Source organism: Carettochelys insculpta, chromosome 10 (genome assembly GCF_033958435.1).
Source record: "Carettochelys insculpta isolate YL-2023 chromosome 10, ASM3395843v1, whole genome shotgun sequence".
In the NCBI taxonomy this organism is placed as follows: domain Eukaryota; kingdom Metazoa; phylum Chordata; order Testudines; family Carettochelyidae; genus Carettochelys; species Carettochelys insculpta.
In genome coordinates this window covers 46,581,151-46,607,287 of record NC_134146.1, presented here as the reverse complement: position 1 = coordinate 46,607,287, position 26,137 = coordinate 46,581,151, and the positions used below count along the sequence as shown (strand labels likewise).

General features: G+C 51.4%; 1 protein-coding gene across 4 annotated transcripts in view; it reads left to right on the top strand.

The window, feature by feature from the left end:
- The window catches only part of DVL3 (dishevelled segment polarity protein 3), a 46,516-nt gene that overhangs the window by 6,202 nt on the left and 14,177 nt on the right, over window positions 1-26,137 (top strand). For all 4 annotated transcript variants that reach the window (XM_075004212.1, XM_075004213.1, XM_075004209.1 and 1 more), the window contains exon 2: window positions 23,176-23,245. In XM_075004212.1, the coding sequence (XP_074860313.1) occupies window positions 23,176-23,245 (70 nt within the window). The remainder of the gene's footprint in view (window positions 1-23,175; window positions 23,246-26,137) is intronic.

Sequence of the window (26,137 nt, the reverse complement as noted above, 5' to 3'; positions counted from 1 at the left end):
CTGTTGTGCTTAAGGAAGTCCTTGGTCTGAGCGATTGATTGTTTTGCTTGTCTCTGTCTCTGTCGTGCCCTGTCAGCCCTTCCATTCCATTCTGGCCTTTGGCCCTGGGACATCTCCTCTTTGGCAGTGATAAGACAAACCAACCCGTGTTCCCTTGTGCTGCCTAACTTAAGGGATGCAAGTGACTGGGGCGAGGTGATGGGGTGCTTCTGCTGCTTCTTCCACTGATTCTTGCTTCCCCCTTTGCATGCAGGAGTTGGTTCCAGTTTTAGCCTCTGAACAGTGGTGAGTGATATCCAGGTCTCAGCTGGCAAGTGGAAATTGGTATCCAACTAATCACCAGCCTGATAACTAATCCAGGCCTGTTTAATTGTCACTCAGTTTTCAAGCGCTGGATTCAAGACTGAGATTAGCAGAACTTTCTGGAGACAGAACAAAGCAGGCCCTGCTGGAATTCCCAGCTCGTGGGTCAGACGCTGTTGGTATTTGGCGACCTCATCTCGTGCACATGTGCATGGGGGAAAAGTGTTGATGTCTGCCGAGAGGCTGATTGATTTATTTTTATTGTGGGATCTTTTTGATATCAGTGCCAGGAGCCTCTGCCTGTCTGGCTGAGAGTGTTGGGAGGAAAGGAATGGATCCTAACTTCATAAGCAGTATCAGTCCCTAAGAAGTAGTAAGCTTCCTTGAAGTGTGCCAGCCCTTTGGAGCCTGAGAGAATATTTTCTTCTATGCGTAACTTTCATGTTCGCAAGAGACTCTTGGCAGTGTCCTGTGTCTGGTGATAAGTGCCGCTGTCGCTCCGATGTCAGTGAGCTCACAAAGCTTGGAAAGTATTGTGTGGTTGGCTGGTTGGTTTGTATAAAAGTCTTGGTAAGTCGCAGTGCTTGTCCTGCTTCGGAGCGGGCCTTCCCCTCTCCTCCTCCAGCCAGTGATCTGGTTAAGGGGGAGGGCTTATGCTGTCCCTGTGGCCTTCTGGGGCTGAGCAGAAATCTGTTGTTGAATCTTTGCTGAGCAGTTTAATTGAGAAGAGTTGCCCATTCCTTAGGTGTCCCCCAGTCTACCGCTGCAAAGATAAGAGGGCTGGAGACGTAGCTGGATTGTAGATGCCTGCAGTGTTGGGTACTCTGTGTAGTTCTGCAGGGTAATAGTCACAGAGAGGTAAACACTTTGGTCTGGATCGTCACAAAAATAAAAAGCAGTCAAGTAGCACTTTAAAGACTAACAAAGTAATTTATTAGGTGATGAGCTTTCGTGGGACAGACCCACTTCTTCAGATCTGGAAAACTCAGGAGAGGGGTTTCCCCGCCTCTCGCAGGGAAACTGAGCAGGATCCCCAGCTCCAGAACAAGGAGCTGGGAAGGTGTGAGGTGCGGGGTCAGAGCTGGCTGCTGGAAGGAATCAGGGCTGACACCTGGGAACTGCCCTGGGGAGATCAGACAGACAGTCTGAGCATAGAGTTTATTACAGCTCGGCCTGGGCTCTGATCAAAGAACAGTGGCCCTGGACTGTGCTTTAATTTTCAGTTTTCTGTGCTCCCCTAAGGATCTCCTGGGCTGCGTCCGACTGTTCTGACAGCGCTGTGGGAGCATCCCTGCAAATACTGGGTGAGGAAGGGCAGGACAAGCCTCTGCCAAGGCCTACCCTGAAAGAAGAGAGAGACCCATTGGGAGTCTGGCGCGTCGAAGGGGTTCCTGCAAGTGACTATTCCAAAGCTGAGGGCATAGCACAATGCTGTGGATCTGTGACCTATAGCTCTGCCAGAAAGGGCGTTTTCTCTACTCAGCGTTACATTGGCTTCGGTCCCTGACTCTGTTTTCTGAGCTCGGTGGTCTGCCAGTGGCTTTCAGTGACAGCGGGGCCTAATGCGCAGCGTGAAGGCAAGAGGCGCTGTGCACGAAGCAGCCTGCCAGGGAACATGTGAGGCTTGTATCTCTGGCTTCTGTGGTCAGGACAGTGAAAGCCTCCCTCCCCCGCCCCCGGTGCTCACTGGGAGAATACGAAACTGTTGGCTTTTCCCTCTGCTTTTGCCTCTTGTTCCGTCAGTTAGCTAATGGCGACAGTATGGCAGGCGTTGCTCGGTCTTCTGGTTTCCATTTCAAAGAAACATTGAGTGTTTCAGTCTGAACTTGGCTAAACTCCATTCCACGCTGGGCCCTTCGCTCCCTCTCTGGCCTGGCTGCGTTTCAGTGACGTGTCTGGGTGGTACAGCTCGGAGCAATGTTAGTTTTCTCCTTTGCTGGGGCGTTAGGGGGGTGAGGTTGCCACTTGCCAGGTCACTAATGCCGTCGAGGACCTCTCGGAAAGGAGCAAGTTGGTTGGCTTGGAGTGGGTGATACAGCTGGTGCTAAATTTTTCCCCTCGTGCTTGTGGATAACGATGCTGAGCTCTGACGTTGCTCTCTTCAGGCTTAGCTTCCGTGAGTGTGATTTGTTTGCCTTTGGCTTCCCCACCCACTGATCCCATTCAGTAGCTCTGTGATTTGTCTCCATTGCAGTGTCCAGTCCAGGGACTGTTGTCCTACATTGTTGTAATGGCTGTATTGTCATCCAGTTGCAGTGCACGTCCCAGAGGACTGGCTAATTTCTGTCCTCGATGAGAGCTCGTCCAAGGGGCAGTAGCTAAACAGTGCCATGCCCTGGTCTCTGGGGATGGCATCCGTGCCAGATCCCTGCTGTCCGACCTCGAAGAAACAAGCTTCTGCTCAGTCCCAGGAGGCTGACAGAAACAGTGGTGTTTCTGCCTCAGCTCTCACCCGGAACTGGCTTGGAGCTTCCACGTAGGGCAGGGCTTGTTGTTGCTCAGCCAGAAGGGCCGGGGAGTGTGAAAAGGAGCCTCTCCGTGGGCAGAGGGGTGGGTCTCCCAGCAGCTTCTGCTATGCCGTTGTGCTTGGGTTTTCCAGCTGGCTCATAAAAGCCACCCCCTTTCGCTAGGCAGCGAGGCGGTAGGCCTTTCTCTTTAGCTGTGCAGGGCACGCCATTGTTAAAGCTCCTTTTGTCCTTCCTGAGGCTGCTGTGAAGTAGGTTGGCGGGAGCCTCTCATGTGGCTGTTGGGGTTGGTGTGGAAAGGCTCAGCAGCGTCTCCACTTCAGCTGATGGGATGTTTCAGTTTGCACAGGGGGATGTTCCTCAAATGGGAGAATTGGTTCCATCTTTCTCTGCCCCCCCAGCTAGTGTTTTCTGCCCCCTTTGTAAACACCCACGAGAACATGGCACTGTCCTGGCCTAGCCCATTGCTTTTGCTTGTCTCTCTGTAACAGCCCCTGCAGAACAGCTGGCTCTTGTGGGTCTGCTTTGGAGAATGCTGTGCAAGCTGCTGATGTGGACGTTGCCTGTGTGTTGCCAGTGGTCTGTGCTCCCTGGATGCTGTGTGCAGGCTTTATCTGATGGGATGCCAGCCACCCCCTATTTGGTGTTTCCTATTGATTCCCTCCTCTTTCCCCTCCCACCCTCTTGTTTGTTAGTTGGAGGCCGCTTCCCTGAGCTTTGCTATCTGGCTGGGGGTTTTCTGGGGTGGTACTGGGAGAGTGGTTCTGCCTGCAATAGCCTAGGGTCCCAGCTCCCATTGCTTGTTGTTCAGGTGAAAAACATGAGCTCCTTCATCTCCCCTGGTGCAGGGGTAGTGGAGTTCAGGCAGGACTTTATTGGAAGCGACAGACCTTAGTGCAGTTTTCAGATTCATTCTTCCCCACACGTTGTTGGGGCAGTTGGCAGGTTGGGACAGATCTGGCTCCATAATAGATCTCTCAGCTACTTTGGCTCCGTAGTAAAATCTTCTAGTCCCATCTGCAGGAGAGGCCCTGATTGTTATTCTTATTTATAGAATGTGCTGTGTGCACCATCCCTGCCTCAAAGCACTCTCAGGCTAAGCAGACAGGACCTTTGATGACTCGTAGAGGAGACATATTGGCATCTTTCTGAGCTTCCTTCCTGCTGCACCAAGGCTCTTGGTCGGGCTTTTCTCTTTCTCCAGCCTTGTGGTAATAACAATGGGCCGGCAAAGCCAGGGGCTAAGCTGTTCTGGTAGCCTTGGCAGGCCCAGAGCCAGAGCAGGATCACTGGGCTCCCAGTTGTATGGGCAGTATTGTCTGGAGGTTGATTTTTATATCTGTTATTTTTTAGAATGAGTTGGGGGAAACAGCTCCCTAGAACTGTCCCATCATGAGTCAAGTTTCTATTGGGCAGCAGAAGCAGCGTTCAGTGTGTCGTACTGGTTGGATTTTGAGTAGATTTGTCCCTGCTCTGCCCTGCTGACTGAGGTGTTAAGTACAAATACAATGAATTTGTGTAACTGGCAGAAAAGAATGAGTCTCGTCAGCCCGGGCGCTTCAGACTCTGAGCTGCATTGAAGTTTTTAAATCCCTGAGAGGAAGTAAAAAGAAGTCCTGTGGCACCTTGTAGACTAGCAGATATTTTGGAGCATCAGCTTTCATAGGCAAAGACCCTCTTCATTAGATGCATGAACAGAAATGTTGGCTTCCTTGACGAGAGCAGCTGCTAGAAGACAGCTAGCAGCAGCCCTGTCTGGTTCTGTCCTTACAGTGCTGAGAGTAGCGTCTGCTGGATGACCTCCCTCTCTCCTGCCAGCTGTCTCAGTGGCTCGTGGGGAGTGCTGGGTGTGAACGAGGCAGGCTGTGTTTGGGTTTCTCGGTTCCCTGATGCCCAGCAGCTGCTACCGTACACGCTAGTCTACCTCAGAGAGGAATCTGTAAGGGCCAGGGACACAGGAGTGCATTCTGAGAGCTGCGTTGCAGGCTTGGATTACAATGGCGAGGAGGATGTTTGTGCTAAAAGAGTCGTAAGAGTAAAGTGAGCCCTGGGTTTTGGTGCAGCATTGTCAGCCGTGCTGACTCCCCTTTTGTGTGTCTGGAAGGCCCCTTCTGTAACATCGGGGTAATGCTGACCTGCTTTATTGGGCTAGAGATGACTGCTTGGAAAAGGCTTTCAGATCCTTGGGGAGGAAGTGCTGAAACAGGGCCAGGACTTGTTCTAGCCTCATGGGGGAGAATTCCAGAGGGATTTATTGTACAGACAGGCTCCTCCTGAGTTGTTACCTATGTGGGTATTGTTAGGACTTCGCTAGGATTTCTGATGGAGTTCTTGCCTACTATGGCCCTTGTGATATGCCTGCTGAAAAATCCAGCCCCTTTGGGCTCTGTAGTGAGCCCCAGGGACTGAGGAGATAGTGCACAAGTTAGCAATGAAGAAAGTCTGCAGGGGTGAGCTCATCTAGGCCTTGTCTTCTCCAGGAAAGAGAGGTTTTTATTGATTTATTTATTTTTACCACTAGTGTTTACCTCTGCCTATTAACATGTGTTAAAACTACAGCTGCCTTGTCCTGTCAGAGCTCGCTTTGGCTGTGTCCACACTGCAGGGTTTTCTCCACGATACTCTTTTCGATGGCCCAAAGTTGAAACAAATAAAGTCAAAAATTGTGTGCACCCAACCACAGCGCTGCAGAATGGCGGGTTCTCATTTATAGCCACAGCCTTGCAAGATGAGTGTTCACATTTGCAGCCACCGTTCACAGCATTGCAAAAGGAGTGTAACAGCTGTGCTTTGATAACAGCTGTGTTTTTCACATGCATTCGTTTTTGACCTGGGGCGGGGGGATTGCCAAAAGCTGCTCTCAGACTCCTCACTCCTTTCCTGACAGAGTTCTTGCCGATAGCCTATTTTTTCTTTCCTTTTCTTACTCGTATCCTCGTTCTCTTAGCTACTCGCTGCTGTCTTCCCCGAATAGCTTTCACTTTTTTGGAGGATAGTAGCAAGTCACTATATCTGTAATGCAGGAATCCTGTGGCTCATCCATATGTGGGCAAACCACACAGTTCGCTATTCTTCTGCTCTTTGGGAGGAGAGCATCTCATGCTTCTAATATGCAATGAACCCTGCAGGGCAGCTTCTGGTCGATCCTTTTGTTTTCATTATATAGTGCCCAAGTCACTAAATAGCTGGGGGTAATGTGTAAAATATTGCAAGAGGTGTAACTTTGGTCATCAGTTTGGTGGCAAAGCTCTGAGAGCGCAGAGGAGGTCGCTGCGGTAGCTGACGCATTCTCGTGTTACAGTAAACTCTTTCGTATCCGATTTTCTATTGTCTGGAACTCTCAGATAACTGACATCTTAACCATAAGTACATTTTAGTTACGTCTTCTGTATTTACAGCCTAGTGAAAGCGAACACAAATAAATACAAGAAGTCCTGTGGCACCTTATGGACGAGTAGATATATTGGAGCATAAGCTTCTGTGGGTCTTTGCCCATGAAAACTCATGTTCCAAAATATCTGTTAGTCTATAAGGTGCCACAGGACTTCTTGTTGTTTTTGAAGATGCAGCCTAACTCGGCTCCCTCTCTGATAAAAACAAATAAGGTGTAAGTTACTGTTTGAGTATGAGAAATAACTGCATAACATATCGCTTAGCTATTGATTAATATTACATGAATTATACTCTTCTGTGAATGCAGTAGATTGGTGTGGCGCTAGCCTACAGAAACTAAGCCCCTCTGCACTGGACAGGGAAAGATGGAAGGAAATAGTGAGAGAGGCATCAGACACCAACGGGTGCTGAGCCCACGGTTATTGATGATGATGAAGTTACTGTTGGTAAATAAAGTACTCTGCCTACATTTTTGTTTGTTTCTTAATATCTAATCTTGTCTGTTGCGCACTTGTCTTTAGTGTTATGCATTGCCAGGTATGTCTCTGTGTTATCCAGAATATTTGAATACCCAGCAACCTCCTGGTCCTGGGGCTGCTGGATGTGAAAGAATTGACTGTACTTAGACCTGCCTAAAGCAACCTCTCTACTGCCCCAGTGAAATCAGACTAGGTCAGTAGGTGTATGGTAGTATCTAATATTATAGGCACATGTTCAGATGAACATAATGCTTCAACACTCATTTCCACAAAGAATCCCCTTGAATAAGATTTCTCGTATTAGCTGGAGCCAAAAGATGGGTTGTTTTGGAATGCTGGTAGGATTTTGCTGGTCTGGACCGTCTCCCCTACTCATCCTCCAGCCAAAAATCAAGGTGTGTGAGTCGCCCAATTCACTTGCCTTTTTGTGCTTGGATATTGTCAGTCTGTTGCCCTGTGGATCTCAGTCTCACAGATGTGTCGTCGTGAGGTGCTCCCAGAGCTTAAGTGGGGGTCAAGGAGAAACAATCTATGTAAAGGATGTATTAATGCTTCAGTGCAACTGAGCGTTTGGACATTGAAAGCCCTGGATCGCCCTACAACTTTGCCCATCCTGAAGATATGCTGGGGCAAAAAGTGGATCTGTTGCTGATCATAATTATCATCAATGGACCACTCTGCAGTGGTGTTGGAAGAGGTTTAGACTAACCGCTAGCGTAACCCCTTTCCAGCACGGCTGCCGAACTGGGGATTCCGCAGTTCTTATGTGAATAACAACAGCTTGGGTAGAAACAGGGCAAATCATACCACTTACCACCATGTCTTCACCCTGCTCTGGAGAGACTTCAGCGGGACTGGGCCCTGGCAATCTAGGTTTCCTGAGGCTGCCAAGAGGACTTTTAGTTGTGATGGTGATCCAAGGGACACAAAAAAGCCAAAGCAGAATGACTTTAATTTTGAGACCAGCCTGCTGGGAGGGCTGGAGCAGCTGTAACGTTCCCTACCCTGTGGGTCTGGTTAGGTGGCTGCTTAAAGAACTATGACTTCTCCTTGGCGGAGTGATTGGCCTGACCCTGGTGATTGTTAGTTTTGTTCTGTGACGTGCTTGAGCACTGGGTCAGTCCCAGTGCATCCTCCTCCTTAGTAGGTGGGGTCAGAGCATCTTGATTTCTTTTCTTGTTCTGACAGGCGCCAAAAAAGTGTCTCCTCCTGTTTTGTTGTGCTGCCCTGGGCTCCCCGGCCTGGTGTTTGCGTGGTGCCGTGGGTAACACAGAGGGCAGTAGCAAACCAGGAAACTTTTATTTGCATGGAAAATGATCTGTGTTATGGTGATCCTGCTGAGAGGCCAGGCCTGTCCTATAGCTGGTGTATTGTTCTAGTGCTGGGCCTTGCCCTGGGAAAAGAGCCTGAAAGATGGCTGGATTTGTCCACAGTGTATAATGCTCTTAAAATCTGTCCAATTGAGTATTTCTTCTGGGAATTCCTTGCCACTTCTGAAATATTTGGACTGGCCACTGTTGGAGACAGGAGACCAGACTAGCTGGCCTGGCAGTCACGTCTGTCAGTTCCTGTTCTCTATGCCTTCTCCCACTGTAGACAGGTATATGTCAGCACCTGTCCCCTTTTAGGTTTATCCTTCCAGTTGCATTATTGTTTCTGTTCTGTGTTGTCAAACACGCTAGCCCATTGCCATATGGTGCTATTTCCCTGTTTGAGTGTAGCTAGTTGACTTGAACAATACAAATTCAAAAATCATTGCATTCCATTTTTTTTAAATCAACCCCCCAAAATTTTTAGAGAACAGAAAACGTTTAGAGGATCTTTCTCTCCCAACTGTTAACATTTTCACAATAATGTAGCTAGTGGCTATAGTGGGGCTGCTGGTTGGACACCGTGGCTTCTGTTGCTTTTCTCTGAATTCTTTCCAGTTGGCTTGAAATTTAATCTGTTGAGGAGGTAGGCAAGCTATACCAGGTGTGTGATTTATTTTTTCTCCCCCCATTTCCTGCTCTGCTCTGGAAATGTTGCCCAGTGGTTACTCCAGCTGTGTTTTGGAAATAGTTTTCAAGCTGGGTCTCGCTCTCTTTCCCTGCATTTGAGGTCTGTAGGGAACTGGTGTAATTGCTCAGCCTCTCTTCCCCCAAAAGGCATGCTGGGATGTTGAGTCCGGGACCATGACTATCCAGTTGTTCTTTAAGCCATCATCTGCAGCTGCCCTGGCCTCCATGTTGGAAAGGGATGCCTTCGCTTTTTATGTGGTTCCTTCTGTTGCTGTCTGGGGCTAATGCTTTTGTCATATTAAAAAACCAAGCCCCCTACCACCCCCTTTTCATTTCCCCTGTTGGCTTTACAGAGGCTGTGCCTGGGCACAGAGTGCCCCGCTCAGGAGCGATGTTGCTGTTGATAGTCCCATGGATCAGCTGGAGATTTCAGGAGCCTGTGGAGAAAAGGACGTAAGGACCCTGTCCCTTCCCACAGCTGCCCCTCTCTGTCCTCTGCTGGAACTGGGGTCGGGATGTAGCTGCTGATCTGAAGTGATGTGTTTGGGAATGAGCCTGCGTGAAGGTCTTGTGCTAGGCCTGAGAAACGTGACTTTGTCCTTTGCGTGCTGCTTCAAAGGAAATAACCCTCAAGGCCCTAGAATGGAGCTTTGTCGTTGCTGCCGCCTAAGAAAGCAGCACAGGGTTCTGCTCACAGTAGGAGCACAGGAGGTGGATTCTTGCCAGCCAGCACCCCATGTGGAGTCATCCTCGCTCTGGCCTCAGAGGCATATGTGTAGAAGTCCACTCGTGCCCACTGCCCTTGCTTTACAAGCCCCTCTAAGCACCTGCCCTGTGAGAGGCCTTGGGGGCAGATGTACTGGATTCTTGCGACCTAGAGTCTGATGGGAAAGGTGGTGCTTTCTCCTTCATCCTGGGTGCTTCGTGGTGGGCTTCCACGACTTTCCTGTTTGTCGGGGCAGGGAGAGGGTAGTTTCCGACAGTTGTTAACACGAGGCCAGGGTGTGATCTGAGGCAAATTTTGAGGCCTTCCCCCACTTTCTGGGGCAGATCTGTTGTTAAACGCAAACCGGTTGCTCACATGGTGGAGGAAATAAATCCAACAAAGCTTCACCCTTCTCCCAACAAAGGCTTGCCCAGGACTTGAACAAGATGGGAGGCGCCCGCCTTGTTTTGCGCCTTACCAGGAGGCAGCAAGGCTGTTGCCTGGGCCAGGAGTATGGTCTGACAGTGGAGGGGCTGTGCTGGGTTGCGCCTGTTGTGCGGAGAGGCCAGAAGGAGGGGCTGCTGGTGAGCAGATTGTTTTGTGGTGACGGTTGTTCCCCAGGTGTGGAGGTTGCGTTGCTCAGATCCCTCTGCTCCCTCCTTGCTCTCCCGCTGTGTTGATGCTTTTCCAGGAATGAGCTGTTCTGCTAACCCAGCACATTCCACAGCATCAGCATTTTTTTGGCAGCTTTGCCTGCTGTTAAGAAAGAGCTGGGGCTGGCTGGGCTTCGCTCCTCCACAGGCCGAGGCCTCGTCCTGCCCGCTGCACACACAGAGGCGCATTGGTCTTCTCACTCTGCCTGCCCCTTTACATATGCTGGCCTTGGGGCGGGTTGTGTGTGTGTGTCTCCCATGCGTCTTTTGAAGTATCTCTCCTAGCTCTGAGGTTTTCCTTCTTTGTCACTTTAACTCCTGTGGTCCCAGATGCTGCAGGGGAGAGCACAGAGCATGCTACATTTACAGGCAGTCTGAAAAAAGTGACTTCTCAATAGAGTTGCAGGAGTGCCATTCTTGCAAGGGGAGTTAGTTGACACCCAGGCACTGCAGCAGCGGGTGTTGCAAGGTGAACAGCATCGTGGGCCAGGCTCTGTTTTGTTTTGTTTTTTCTTGAACCCCTCACCATTAAGGTGAACCCTAAAGCTACGTCTGGATTGTGCTTAGCCTGCCCTGAGAGACATCCGTCTCCTTTCCACTGCAGCTTCTCCGAGCCAGTTTTCCCCCAGCGAGTCCAGCTTTCAGCTCTGAGTGTGTTGCTGCATTCGCTGGCCTGCCTATGGCTTCCTGAACGTTTTGCCTGCAGGGAGTTTTGCCTGATGGTCGCCTTATCTGTTACACTTGTGGTTGACCACCTAGTCCAGCTCATTCTGCCCCCATGAGCTGAAGCTGCTTGGATTACCAGAGAGGGGGAAATGAGTTTATTTTTAGTTGGGGTGTTTCCTTTTACCTCAGCCAGAGGGAATGAAAGTGGCTTTGAACCTTCAGCGGCCTGGAGAACGGCTCCTTTGATGGCTTCTCTAAACATTGTTGTGGGGGTTGGAGGCTGTGGTGTCTGCTGGGCAGGGCAAAATTAATGAATATGGAAATGCATTTGTGTCTCCTGTCCTTTAATCCTCAGCTTCCTGCGTCTGTTCAGACAGACAGGTCTGTGGAGCTTGTTTGCAGGACAGCGCGTACAGCTAGACAGGCAGCTCCCGGCGCTCCAGGTGGGAAAGGCTGCTGTAGGGCTTCGGCTTAATTTGATTTCTGGGCCTCATGATTGGGTTTGTTCAATCCTGGTACTAGACAGGCTTCTGAGGTCAGTTTGGTTATTTCCAAATCCTGTTTCTTCCAGCTCCCTGGGCTTGATCAGCACTAAATTCTGGCTGGGTTGAGGTGACGTGGCGTGGAGGAGGGTTGCCCTTTTCACTGAGCACAAATCCAAGAGAGCTGAATGTCTCTGCCAACTCCTGCTCTGGGATGGAGGACCTGAGTTGGTGTCTTTCCCAATCATTGAATCGGCTTTTCTAAGGTCTGCATATGTGTATACAGCAGAGAAATCCTAGCAGGAGCCATCTTCTCAGTGTGTGTTCAGCGTCTTGGTCAGTGATTGCTAACCAGGACTCTGCACTGTATTGCAGTACAGCTTAAAACTCCCAAATCCAGCATTCTCTTGTCTGGCAACATCCATCATCCAGCAGGACCAGAGAGTCCCAGGGCTGGGAGGACGAGGGGCCAGCCAGGCCTGTGGCAGGAGCCCTGGGCGGGGCAGCCACATCTGCTCTAGTGATAAATGGGGAGTCAGCTGCAGTCAGGGAGCCCAGGCTGGGAGTAGCAGCAGGGAGCAGGGCCAGATCTGATAAGCTGGGAGATCAGGCCAAGGGCGGCAGCTGATCCCTGGGGCCAGTCCTGGGAAGCTGGGGCCAGGCAGGAAGCTGTGGTCCTGGGAAGTAGTGACCAGGACTGCAAGGGAAACCACAGCTTCCCGGAGGGGTGGCTGGGGTTGGGAGCCAGCAGCTGGAGAGCCTACATGGGAAAGAGGAGGTCGGGGAGCCACAAGCAGGGAGCCCAGGAGCAGGGCTGAGGCTAAAGGGCAGGGGGCCAGAATTCACCATCCCTGGTCCAGGATTGTTAGGTCCCAAGGGTGCTGGACCAGGGAGGCTGAACCCTCATAGTAGATGCCTTGATGAAGCCTCATGACTGCAGTGTTGTGGGGCACTCAAAATGAGATTAGCAGGGAACGAACTATAAATATAAAGAGCCAACCCAAGAGAGGCAAGGAAGCAGTGTGACACCAAGGCTTCACTGAAGTGAGAGCGCTTAGCCCTTTGAGCTGGCGAGAATGTCATGCCCCTTTGCCTGTTCGGAGGAGTCATGGTCCTGAGTGGCCTTGCTGGAGAGCTGTGCTGGAAAAAATCCTTCATGGCTGAGTCCTTAGAGGCCACAGTCAGAAGGGGCTTTTCTAACTATCTGCTCTGATCCCCTGTCTAAAGCCATCATTGCTTTTTAGTACTGCATCCCTGAGGGGGAACGTAGGTGCAGGTAGGTGTGTGCAGGCTCAGTGCTTTGCTTCTGAGGAAGCCTCTTTGCTGACTCCATCATTTCCCTTGACAACTGGAGCACAAGGAACTGTGGCGGATTTTGACTTCTGAGTTGAGAGGCTCAAAATGGCAGGCCTTGGTGATTGTTTTAGCTCCAGGGTGCGGCTTTCCCTGCTGCCTCTGTGAGTCTGCATTGAACCAAACCATGCAGGGCCCTGCTCTTTGAAGACCTCTTTGTAAAGGTCACCTGATGAACAGAGGTGACAGGTGCTGCCTGCGTCTTAATGTAGGGTCACTATTTAGCAGATCAGTTGCTTTGTGATCCCTGCTTCCCCAAAACCTCAAACAAAGGCAGTTGTGCAATGAAGTTCTCCGCAGGACTTTGGGTAGAGCCCTGCACAGATACAAAAATGTGGATCCACAGCCGCTTGGCTCAACTCCCATCTGAGCTGCAATTTGTGGTCCAGGTTTTACTTCTATCCGCACCACAAATCTGAACGTGGGAGGGAGCGCAGACCAGTGGGGAAGGGGGAAAGAGGCAGGCAGCAGGAACTGGGGGTAAGAAGCAAGAGGGACACAGGGCCCAGACTCTACAAGTGAGCGCTCATCGGGCCGGAGGGCTGGCAGGGCCGGCACTCAACCCCTACTGCAGGGAGATTTAGGACGCAGGTTCTTGCATTCTTTCCCTGCCAGTAGTTCAGGGGTCTGCACTGGCTGCCCCCCATCTCCCTTGCCTCACAGGAGGCAGGCGGAGAGCCCTGCACAGGTGTCCGCTCCACTGTCCGCTGATATGAAGCAGATATCAGGGGAGATAAGGGTTCTAACGCTGGGACTTAGTGCATGTGCATCGTCCGGTCATAACATGTAGTTCAGTCAGAGGGTGGGTCCCAACAACACCCTTGCTGAAGGGTCTTACCCTGTCATCCGTGGCACCTGTTGGTGCCCCTGGTCTCAGTTATGTAAGTGGAAGACCCTTCAGCAAGCGTGTTGTTCTTTCAGGGAATACAAATGTTACCTGAAAATGCACAGTCAGTCAACAAATCTTCCTGACCTCCTGTGGAACCTCCAGTTCCTTCCACCCTGTGCCCCCATCATGCACTTGCTGATGCATGCGAGGTGAAGACAAGTTGATGGCGTTTTTGATTTGACTTAGGAAGACCCTGGTTTATGACTGCAGATATCTCAAATCCCCTAAGCCTGTGATATGCTTCGTTTGCCGCTGCAGCTGAAGGCCTCTGTCTCTGACGTGTAAATACAGTCACTGGCGTGCAAGCGCCCTGATTTGAGATCCAGCTTTTTCAGAGGGTCCTAACTCACGTACTGCAGCATTATGTTTGGGCTTGATCTCTGAGGACATTTCATTTCTGAGACTCCATCTCCTTTCAGGAATTACCCTGCGTAATTGTCCTGATTTAGGTGATCTCTTCCAAGAAAGAGATGTCCCCCCCGTTTCTTTTTGGCAATGGCATCTGACCTTTGAGAGGAGACTGGGGGGGACATAGCTGTCACAATAAGGGCCATGATATTTTAACATAAATGCAGAATTACTCTAGTTTAACCCCCATGCAGGTTAACAGGGCTGAGTGAGAGACAAGACCTCGTTCCAGCTCTAAAGTGCCAAAGCTATAGATATGGAGAGCTAACCTACTTTTCAGTTTTTCGGTCACTGAAGCATGTGGTGGTGATGTTGAAGGACAGGACCATCTCCTCGCTCTCAGCTGTTCTGTGAGGCTTTTATATTGGGGCAGAGTTAAGGTTATGGGATGGCTGTAAGCTCTGCATCTTTCTTATATTTAGGGATTTGTAACATAAAATTGAGCTTAACATTGAAATCTGCCGCCCTTGTGATGTTTGAGAAAATGGCACCATTCTGTGAGGGGTGGGGTGGGGGTTCCATAAAATAAATTAAGCTTTATGCTGATGAATTGTCTTACACTTAAAAAAACCCCCAACGTTTGGATTTCACTATTTTTCTGATTCTCAGCGTGAAATTGCCATCGTTCAATTGGGTCTCCTACCTCCCTGCCTAGCCCTGAGGCATTCCTTTCCAGCACTGTTACTTACATAGCTCAGGTGCTTGTTGCTCGAATGTTTGCCCCCTTCTCTCTCAAAGTCCTCCTCCCCCATCAAGTGAGATTTCTTCCCCTTAATTGAGTTGAGTCTCGCTGTGCTTTTGATAACTCCCATGGCTTTTCTCTGAACTTTTGTGTTTGTCATTCTTTCCGGTAATGAGGCTTCACAAATGAACGTGAGATTCTGGGTGGCGTCATCCCAGACGCCCTCTGAAGGGAGTCTGTCCCCCTCTGTGCCTCTGGATAGCTCTGCATATGCAGCTCAAAACTGCTTATTAACAGGTAGCTACTCCCACCCGCAGGTTTTCCACTGCTTCCAGGTTTTTGCTTTCCACTGAATTGCTGTCTCTTTCCCCAGATGCACTTGCTTTCCTGTGCATCTTCCCAGCCAGTGGGCCCTGCCTTGGAGAGCCCCGGGCTGGAGTGACTCCCAGAGCTCCCCGGGTTGCTGTCCCAGCAAGAGGAATTGCAGGGACATGAGCCAGGCTAGGGCTCAAACAACTGCATTCTAGGTGAGCTAGAAATGGCTCTGCAGCCCGGGTTGCAGGGCTCCCTTGCAGACGGGAGGGGTAGGGGGCAGCAGGCCGCAAGTATGTGCCTCCTTGCCCCCTGCCCCTCTCCTGCGAGTGCAGACTGGAGGGCGGTGTCGGGGCAGAGCAGTTGGCTCAGCTGCAGGAGGGTAGGGGTCTGGGGAGGGCCTGAGCTGGCTTCCTCCCTTCCCTCTCTCCTCGCAGGCTGCCTCTTCCCCTCCCCCGTGGGCCTGGGAGCAGATGTGCTCCTTGTGTCAGCGACTCAGCCGACAACTGTTTCACAAACACCCAGCAAACCCAACCCCGGCTTCTGCAGCCGCGGAAGTGTCCCCCCTGCCCCCCCCGCCTGGCTCCATGTGCAGTTCGCCTCCGTGTCGCTGGGGGATGGAGCTTGAATCATCCGCCCACTCACCCAGCCTCCCCCCCGACCCTCCTTCCCGCAGGTCCCTTTGTTGGAAATCGCAGGACCGATGAGCGAGGCAGCGTGAGGGTCAGGCGCTGCCAGGGCCAGGCGCTGTGTGCCGCTTGCTTACGCTGCTTCTCTGCCCGCAGCCACTGTCCTGCGAGGGCCCGTCAGTCGGGCTGGGGCTCCAGGTGTGCGGTTTTTACATGCATGGCAGCAGGCGTAGCTCGGGGAAGGCCGTGTGCAGTCAGTCGCGTGGTCACAGGACCCAGGGTATCTCCGTTCCTGTCACACCTGGCTCCTGTGCTGCCCTGGAATGACTGTACCATGTCAGTCACACTGAGCCTAGGGGTTCTTGTTGGGTGGATGCAGCGTGCTCCGGAGCTACCCAAACCTAGTGTGCCTGCCAAATCCTGGCAGGTGTGGGGCCGGCCTGCCTCGTGCACGTCAAACCAACGGTCGTTCCCTTGGGATCAGACTTCTCCGGGCAGCCTGCAGGGCTCCACAGGGCTACCACGTCCCACTAGATGGGCAGGTCCTCGGAGAATCAAGGATGAAAGCCCCGTTCAGTCTCCTACAGTGCCTTGGGAACCCTGTGGTACAACCCACCCGCGGAGAGTTCTTCCCCAGGGGACATGCAGCCCTCTTCTTCTCTAGGGCTTCACAAACAGATGTGGCACTTTGCACAGCTCTCGGGGCTGCCCAGCTGTGGTATGTCTGATCTGATAACTTAAGATACAGCAGGGAGGAACCCTTTAGTTCAGAATTGAAAGGCATTTGCAGATCAATGCAGTGAAGAGCCTGTGGGGGGTGGGGTCTGCAACCTGCAGCTCCAGAGCTGCAGGTCCCTTTAAGGACTTCTTTGAGGCTTTTGATGCTATAATTCCAAAGTTTAAAAAAAAAAAAACACAAAAAACACAAACCCCTTCTGATTATTTTCAGTAAACATTGAGCATCTAAAAGCCCAACAATGAAGACTCGTATCTAAATAGCAAAAATATGCAATCTCGAAACATTGGGTAACGCCCCCTAATGTCCTCCCCTGAGAGAAAGAAGGTTTGGGAGTGAAAGTCGGGAAGACGATGGTACAAACACATGTATAAAGTGTGAGGAAATAGAATATGTAAGAAGTTTCAGTGTCCTGCAGTAAACATGTATCGCATTCCAAATCATTGTGTGTGCGCTGTTCTTAAACTAGCGGCTACGAAAGGTCTGATTTGACGTTATTTATTAAGGACTGTCTTGCAGTCCCATGCAGTGCAGCTCTTGAATTATTGATTTTTTTTTTTTTTTTTTTTTACCAAATTGGAAAAAATGGCTCTTCTTGCTATTTTGGCGGCTGACCCCTGGTGTAGGCTAGAATAGCATTGGGAGCTGGGCGGCAGGATTGGCAGGCGTCGGCAGAACTGTGGGGGTGGGGAGGGCGGTTTTGTTCAGCCTGTGTCTGACTAGCTCACTACAATTAGGCTTTACTCTGGGTGATTCTAAATTATGTATTTCAGCACCTAATGGGAATTCTTCTGGTAAACATGAGATAAATAATGCAACGTGCATGCTAGGAGCAGGTTCTGGGGGGGAAGTTAGAGGTACACTGGGCGAAGCTTATCCTCGTGTGGGGAAGAAATCTGCTCCTAGCGCTAGTATCACTCCTGAAAGACCTGAACTCTGCCTGGAGCTTTGTGTTCCTTCCCTTTCTCTGGCGGGCACATGGGCAGCAGAGCCCTCGTGCGACATGGCACCTGAGATTGTGGGGTCTCCCCTCTCAGTGCTCCCTGCCCCGCACTGACAGCCTACTCCCTCTTCCGTTTGTTCAGTCCCTTCCTGGCTGTTGGCCCCTGCTTGTGTGTGGTACTGACTCCTCTGCCTGCCCTCGGGGCTCTGTGCCCTGGGTGAAGCAGCAGGCGATACTCTGAACGTGCCTCTGCCTGGAGCTCTCTAGGAACTGGATGGAGTCCAGACCGCCTGTGTCAGTCTGAGCGGATGTTAGTGCCACCGAGCAGGAAGGAGGTGCCAGGAGACCTTCTAGTCAGCAAGACGGACTGGCCTGGTGCTGACAGACCCTGGCGTCTCCCTAGCAGCATGCCAGCATTTGGCATTTGTTCTGCGGAGCGGAGCCCAGGCTGCTAGCGTCAGTGACGACAGCACAGACTGTAGGAAGGCACTGTTGGCTGGCAGAGTTCTGATCCTGGGTTTGCCACTGCCTCGCTCTGTGACCTTGGGCTAGACACTGTGACAAAGTCAGCTGTGTGCCTGGGCCTCTGGCCTCTATTCCGTCCACTGGGCCCACTTAAGGGCCCAGTTGCCCTCACTGGGGTGAGGGGTGGTCTGGGGTGAACCCGGCCCCAGGACCCTGTGTGGTTGTGACTCGGAAGGGCTGACTCCCTTAGCCCTAGGCACAGCAGCTCTTCTCCCTGGGCCACTTCCCCAGACAATTCCCCCTGGTACCTTCTGTAGCTGTAACAAGCCCCCCTCTCAATCTGCTGTAGCTCCTCACTCTCCCTCTGCGGTTCCTGGTGTTCCTGTTCCTTTCTTTTGCTCCTCTCCAACCTGCTTTCTCTCACTACTTCTGGTCTCCCACGCTTTCCACTGCGAAGGGCTTTTAAAGGCCTCTTATTAGGCCCTCCTTGGAGTCAGCTGGCCTGGGTTAGCCTGAACCATCTCCTGCCCAGCTGCCTGTGATTGCCCTGCTGGTATTCCACAGGCCCTTCTGCTTGTTTGGGCTCCCTCTGAGGGGGCCCTCCACCCTGGCCCTGCCGCGCTACACTTTAGAGCAGGGGAGAACAAACTTCTTACGCCAGGCCCCACTTTGCATCCCTGCAAGTAGCAGGGCCCCCTCAACTTGTCTAATGTAACCCAAACCGACAGAAATTTTGGTTATATTTGTGTAAAAAAACCCCAAACTTTTGGCACGTGTAAGTAAATAAGTCTGTAGAATGTAAAAACATTATTAATGTGTATATAAATGTGACTACACCTACAGAAAACCAGTAATGTAGTTCAATGTTTTTAATGAGCTTGGATGAGCCTGAGACCCAGGAACTGATTGAGCAGAGCTCCCTTAGGAAATTTCACACACCACCTGACTTTGTGCAGTACTGCTGTAGAGAAGGAAGGATTCGTCCGCTTCTGAGTGCTAAGGGTTCTCACCCTCCTGGCCTGTGGATGGCTACAAGGGATATTGTCTTTTGAGCTGTTGTGGAATATCTCCTCTCTTCCTCCCCCTTCTCACAGTCCCTTAGGAGCCCCCATTGCTATGCCTTGGGAAGAGTCGTGACAATTGTATGACGGCCAGAGGTGATCTTGAAACCCATTCAGTGACCCTCAATGGCAGTGCGTGGCATTCAATGGAACAGCTCGTGTTGCTGGGCAGGATGGGGGGAGAACCTGTTCCTCAGACTTTGTCACATAGCTTTGTCCATTTGTCTTTGGCTGATGTGTTAAGAGTAGAAATGCAGGTTGTCCTAATTTCAGCAGCCATCTGAGCACTCATCCTCCCATGTCCCAGCGTGATCCAACCAGGCAGGTTGCACTCTACGATGAGAAGACGGGTCACAGCCCAGGAAAGACAGCTGCGTCCAGTTTTTTTATTTTCTGTAAGTTTGAGATAGCCCTCAGACACCTGGGGAGGTGCTGATGTGGCCTTTTGTTCCTTCTTGCTTTACTGTAATAGCTATTTCCAGGCTGGAGTGATTTAAACCATCCATCTGAATAATGGCTTAAATAAGCAAGCAAGAAATCTTGATCTCAATCATCACATTTAGTCCTATTTAAAATTTTGTACTTTTTAGTTCTTTTACTAGTAAAAGGTTCAGTCTCATTGGTTGCTAGCTATTTACATGTGGTGATTTTCAATGAAATGTGGCCTTTTTACTCAATTATATAGTATAGAAACACACATGCATAAGCATTTAAACAAGACATAAGAAGAAATTCATCTGCACTGTTTAGGCCTCTGCTGGAGTACTCTGTCCAGTTCTGGCCCCTATGGTGTAAGAAAGATGTGGAGAAATTGTAGTGGGTCCAGAGAAGAGCAACAAAAAAGGTTTAGCGGTCTAGAACACGTGACCTATGAGGGATGATGAAAGAACTATCTTTGTTTAGTTTGGAAAGAGAAAACTGAGAGGGGACATGATGGCTTTCAGGTACCTAAACAGGTGTTACAAGGAAGAGCGAGGCAAATTATTTTTCTTAACCTCTGGAGACAGGACAAGAAGCAGTGGGTAGTAGGGAGCAGCAGGGCGGTTGTAGAAGCTCCATCACTGGAAATATTTAAGCACAGGGTGGATAATCATCTGTCAGGGATGATCTAGATCGGGGCGGGCAACAATTTTTGATGGGGGCCACTTGGAGATTTTGGTAAGTGGTCAAGGGCTGCACTTTTCTATGGAGGGGGGTCAGGGTCGGGGGTGGAAATTTGGCTGCAGAAGGGAGCTTGGGGTGGGGAACTGGGGTGCAGGAGTCGGGGGGGGTTGATGGGGAGCTGGTGAAACGGGAGGTGTAATCTTGGGGCGGTGTTGGAGGCGGTGTAGGGTCTGGGAGGGAGTTGTGACCTGGGTTTGCAGAGAGGAGGATGCAGAGAGTTTGGGTGGTGACTTGAGGCAAGCGGTTGGGATGCAGGGTCTTGGAGAGGGGTCTGGGTGCATGACAGGCCACTGACCTGGGGGAGGGATGTAGGAGGGGGTTCAGGGTCTGGGAGGGTGCTGGGGGGAGGTGGAGGGTGCCAGAGGCAGGCTTTGGCAGGGAGGCACTTACCTAAGCTGCTTCTGGCCAGCAGCACTCTTAGGCAGGCTTCCAGGCTTGCTAACAGCCCTAGACTACTCCATGTGGCTTTGTGTGCTGTAGGGTGAGACTCTGTGTGCTGCCCTGCCCCCAGCAAAATCTCTCGGCTCCTATTGGCTGGCACTCTCCTGGTGGATGATGAGAGCTGCTTATGCCCACAGGCAACACCCCTGCTGTGGTGCCCAGCCAATGGGAGCCGTGGAGCCTTTGCTGGGGGCGGGGCAGCACTTGGAGCTTGCTTATTTGCTCCTGCACCTAGGGGCCAGGGGACAGGCTTGGGGCTCCTCACCTGTGGTGCAGAGATTTGCTGTGGACCGGATGAAATGAAGCAGCAGGCTGGCTCCAGACCTTATCGGCCTACCCACTCTCCCAGTGCCGTCCCAGCGCTCATCTCCTGATTTATAGTAGATGATTTTCTGCCGTGCACCTCTCGAAATCCTTTCGTGTACCAGACTTTAGGAAACCCTGATCTACACAGAACTCATCGGCCTTAGTTCTGTGAGAAACACACCATTGCAACTTCTTTTAACCTCTTATAAGGAGAGAAAGCAGTTGAAGCCTTTGAAATAGAAGTACTAAGTAAGGCTATTGTCGTGCTGTGTCCTTTCCATGGATTTTTGGAACAGAGAGAGTTGACTCAGTGGGAATTCGGCACCTAACATGCTTAGGCGCTTTTGCCTAGGCCAGAGTGGTGCAAAATTTCAAAAGGGGGGCACAGCACAATCAGTGCCCCCCCCCCGGGGGGCCCTCCACTGCTTCCCACAGCCTCTGTCTGCTGAGCTTCGTTGCCCTGTGCAGTGCGTCTGCCTCCGTCTGGTGTCAGCAGAAGGCTGGGTTCATTTCTGGTCCTGCCCCCCACAATGGGTACCTCTGCAGCTTCCCTGGGCTAGGCTGACCTATGCTTCCAGCCCTTCCCCCCGGGAGCGCCGGAATCATTTCCGGTCTCCCAGCCTGAGCAGAGGCAGCTGAGTGGGTGTAAGCATCTGCCAGGACAGCCCCTTTGTTCAGCTTCCCAAACAGTTCAGGCTTTTTTTTTTTTTAAGTGCAATTATGTTGATCTGTTGTTTTGTTGGAGGGAGGAAGGGGGGAAGCGTGCTCTTCAAATTGCAGGGAGCTTTTGGGTGTTCTGGTTGTTGGGCTTTTTCCCCCCAAGCCGGAGAGTGGGTGGGATGTCTTGAAACAGCAAGATAGAGTTTTTATGTATATAAAGCACTCTCTGTTTAATTAAAAATGTGGAAATATGTTACTGTTTTTATGTATGCATATTCACATTTATATACTGATTAACAAAGTTTTTACATTTTTGCATACTTTTTTCTCATGTGCTGAAAGGGTTGGTTTTTTTTTTTTGTCATATGAACTTAAATAAAATTTCCATCAGTTTGGATTGCATTAGATGTGTTGTGTGTGGGGGGGGGGGGGGGGCTGGCTAACTGCAGGGACAAAAAGGAGGGGCTGAATGTAAAAGTTTGCGTACCCCTGGCCTAGGCACTTCTCTGCATCTATAGGTCCCTAAGTACTTTTGTAACCAGTTTGTCAGCTTTGAACCAAGCCAGATGAAGCAAATATTCTCAGCTCCCGCTGGCTAAATGAAATCAACAACAATAAAGGCAAAAGCTTTTCTGTGTGACAACAATGGACAGTACTGACGTTTGGGGAAAAAAGAAGCCCGCCGCGTTGGCTCCTTTGCAAAGACTGTAAATAAGGCAGATAATTAATACAGTACATGGCATTGTGAGATCTTTAAAAGTTTAAGGTGGCCTCAGAAGATTAAGAGGTTATCCCCAAGTCTGTCTGTGTTTCTCAAAAAAGCAGCGTCCTTTAAGCCTTTTTAAAATTTGAGGAGGGCTCCTTGTAAAACATTTTTGTTGCAAACGATTTTTATAGATCATAGAGGTGTTTGGGCTTTGATGTAGCTAGTCATTATTTCAAATTTAAAAACATTTGAGTACATTTATTACATTTTCGTATGGATTTGTGTGCTCCCCAGTTACTTCTCGCCATTGGTTTCTCTCCAGCCGTCCCTCGTCTTCTCCTGTTCTCTGGGCTCTGAGTTAGTTGAGCAAGTCAGGGTGCAGAGCAGCTGGAATCCTGCTTCAGAGCTTTCCCACAGAGTCATCCCTACCAGTAGGCAAAACATGCAGCCATGTGGGGCACTAGAAAATCTGGGGCACCAAATTGCTGCCTATGGGCTCCAACTACCCCGATCCACCCCCTGGACGTCCCCTCCCCCAGCTCAGCACTGGTCTGGCTGTCCTTCACCCCATCCCCTGTCCATCCCACCAACTCAGTGCCAGTCTGGCTGCCCCTCACCCTATGCCCTGGCTGTCTGATCTCCCCTCTCCGCGCCCCCCAGAACTCACTGCCCAGCCCCCACTCACCAGGCAGAGGTGAGCAGCCCTTATGGGCTGGAGAACTGAGCAGGGAGCAGCCACGCCACAGGTGGCTGAAGAGAAGGGGCAGTTTCCCTTTAAAAGTGCCACTTCCCTCCAGCCAGCTCCATGGCCGCATCCTGCTCCTCTGGCCCACACCTCTCTCCCAGCCCTGCTTCAGGTTGCTGTCTCTCCTGGACGTCACAATAATAAATGGCGTCCAGTCCAGGAGAGTTGGAAGTCCCTCTCCCCCACAGCTTCAGCTAACGTCTCTCTCTGCCGTCCCGCGTGGGGAGTGGTGGTAGTGCTGGTGCTGGGCTGCGTAGGGCACCAGCACCAGTAGGGACAGCCCTGCTTTCCCATCCCATCCCAAGTGCCATTGGCTCTTACTGCAGCGAGACCTGCTGCTGCCTGTGCCCTGGGGGTCAGAAGTGATGCTTCAGCACAGCCTGGATGCCTCTCTGAATAGCAAGAGTCCCTTTCCCCTCATCTGCCCCATGGCCTGCCTGATGTCTGAGCTGATGGCTCATCCTGGGCAAAAGCTGCCTTCCGTGCCCCCTTAACTGCATCCCTAACCTGTCCCATCTCTTTTCACAGGGTCGTGAAGGAGGAAATCTCAGATGATAACGCCAAGCTTCCCTGTTTCAATGGCCGGGTGGTGTCCTGGGTAAGCAGGCCTCTTGGCTGGCTGGCTGCTTCAGCCTGTGCAAGCAGATGGAGCACTGAGACAGCTATGCTTTGTACTGAAGAGACACTTAACAGTAGCAGAAGCCAAAGCCATGCTGAGCTCCTGAGTGTCTGGGCTCCTCAAGAGGGAAGCCACAGCGCAAACGTCTTCCTCTGTCCTGTACGAGGCAGATGATCTCCCCCCTTGCTCTGGCGGGGACCCCCTTTTGGAATGCGAGCAGAGTTCAGTCTCTGTCACCCACTGAGTCCTCGCCCCTGTGAGCTTACGGATGCTAGTTGGGGTGTGGGTATCAGCCTCCTAGGAACTAACCTGAAATCCAGCAGCTCGTTTCCTAAGGTCACCAAAAGGCCCTTATAACCTGGGTCCGATTGGACCTGATGGCTCCCAGTGCAGGTAAATTACACACAGACCCTGTCTCAAGGAGCACCTGCTGTCAGGGCAGGGGCCACAACCCAGCAGCAGTGGTGGGAGGACAGCTGTGGAGGAGAACTGTTAGGGAAGTGTGAGACCAGCCAATCGGGTGTCCGGAGCATGGACTTCTGCATGCATTATCCCTGCTGTGAGTATGTCTGAAAGAGAAAGCCATGTCCCCAAGGCTGAGTCCTTTGTGTATGTGCAGGGAATGGGGCCCTCTCAGCAGCCCAGGCTCAGCCTCTCACTGGCCTTGTTTTAGCTGTGCCTGAACAATTGGCCATTCTCCCTCTAGTGGCACCTGCACCACGCAGAGCCTTGTCTCTTCTCCTCCCTCTCCAGTATTTATTACGGCTCCATCTGTCCACAGACAGCTCTGATCTTCCCCTTCCCAGTTGTCTTTGTTCTTATTTGCTCAGTCAGTGGAGCCCACAGGCGGTGATCCCTCTGCTCCCCAGCTCAGTTTTTTTGCCGTACTTCTAAATGTGGCTCATACGCATGTGCAGCAGCTGGCTTTCCCCCTCCCCTCTGACATTTCAGGGCCTGCTGCTGAGCAGAGTCGTATCACAGGTATAACACCGTTTGGGCTCATCTACCTACACGGAGCCGGTCTGCGTTCTCAGTGCCGAGGGAGGTTAGAACTGACTCTGCTGTAGCTGGGGCCTGACTTAATTGGACTCCTTGTGGGGCAGGCAGACAGACACCTGGAGTTAGCTGTGGTGTGGGCAGTATCTGCTCAGCTCTCTCTGTGCACAGCTGATATCCCCCCCTGAGATTCCCCGTCAGCTGATAACTTAGGGAGCTGTGTTGTCTCTTCTGCTGTTGCCAGACAGCCTAGAGTGAGGCTATTTCAGGAATCTGGTGCTAATTTTAGCTGGGGGGGATTGAGTGTGAAGCCTTCCTGGTAGCTAAAGAGGCAGGAAAACTGCTGGAGTGTTGCTGAAAAATTCCCTGGAGGACAGCAGTGACCAACCCTCGCTCAGCCTGGGGGGGTGACTTCCAGCTGGCGGTGTTAGATTGCTGCCTGGATCCAGCCCCGTGCCTGTCTGTAGTTATTTCTCTGGCCCCGTTCCCACAGTGTTTGAATGGAGGGGCCTAGGGGGTGCTTTTCAGAGCCTGTCCTCTGATACTTCTCTTGCCCTAGCCATTTAATCCTGCACCCTCAAAGGATCACAATCCCCATACAGGACAACCAGTCCTGCTTTCCTGGGCCTGTCACCCTCATATTCTGTCTTCCTGGTGCAGTAAGGTCTGCTTAGTCATTCCATGATGACAAGTATCAGAGAGGGAGCCGCGTTAGTCTGTATCTTCAAAAACAAGAAGTCCGGTGGCATCTTATAGACTAGCAGATATTTTGGAGTATAAGCTTTCATGGGCAAAGACCCGGTTCGTCTGATGAAGCGGGTCTTTGCCCACGAACGCTTATACTCCAAAATATCCGCTAGTCTATAAGGTGCCACTGGACTGCTTGCTGCTTAGTCATTGACTATCCGCAGTGCCCTCTGCAGACAGGAAGCAGAGCTACAGGTGAATTTTCCACAGCTGCTGCATAACCCACTTAGTTGCCAGCAAAGCCTTCCTTTCCCACCATGAAGCTGTTTCCATCACTGCATTTGCCAGAGTTTTGTCCAGGGCTGCAGTGGGGGATTTTCTGCTTGTGCTACATCAGGCCTTGTCCCCCCGCACCATGGCGAGTGATAAATAGAAGACCAGGAACCCAGGTAGTCCAGGCAAGTAAGATCACAGCTTCACAATGGCAGGCCAAGCACCTCTCATCTCTAGCTCTCTTATTGTTCTTGCTCAGTCCATCTCCAGACATGAACCAGGTCCTGTTCCACAGCCGGTGCTGCACTGAGTAAGACCAAGGGACCGGGTCAATGCCCCCTCTCGGGTCTGGAGAGAACTCCCCAGTGCTGGGCATGCTCCACGTGGGAAAAACTTGGGGCGGCCGAGCCCAGCTGTGCAAGCAGAAACAATGCAAAGCTGCTGGTTTGCAGTCTTGCTGACTGATGGAAGCTTAAGTTCACTAATGTGCCCCTCCCCTTCCCATGAGGAATAGCTGCTTGCCTGCGAAAGGAGCTCTGGCCCCACAGCCTCTTATTGTTAGTTTGTATTACTGTGGTGCAGACTGTGACCCCAGGGAGCTAAGCATTGTAGGAACACAGAACAAAGAGACAGTTCCTGCCCTCAGGGCTGTCCGTGTAGTGCATGGGGGCTGGAGAATCCCTAATCCCACAGAGCCCTAGGTGCAGGACCTGAGGCAACCGTCCCTACCCCCCACAAACCCAGTCCCACCTCGGCACCAACCCACCCCGACCCCATCTCTTCCCAACCCTGTTCCTAGCTGTGCTCCACCTCCTTGACCCCTCCCCTGAGCAACAAGAGCTGGGGGATGACCTGGGAGTCTGGTGTGGGGCGGCAGCAGGGGGCAGCGCCCTGCCTCAGGTAATCCCCTCAGTC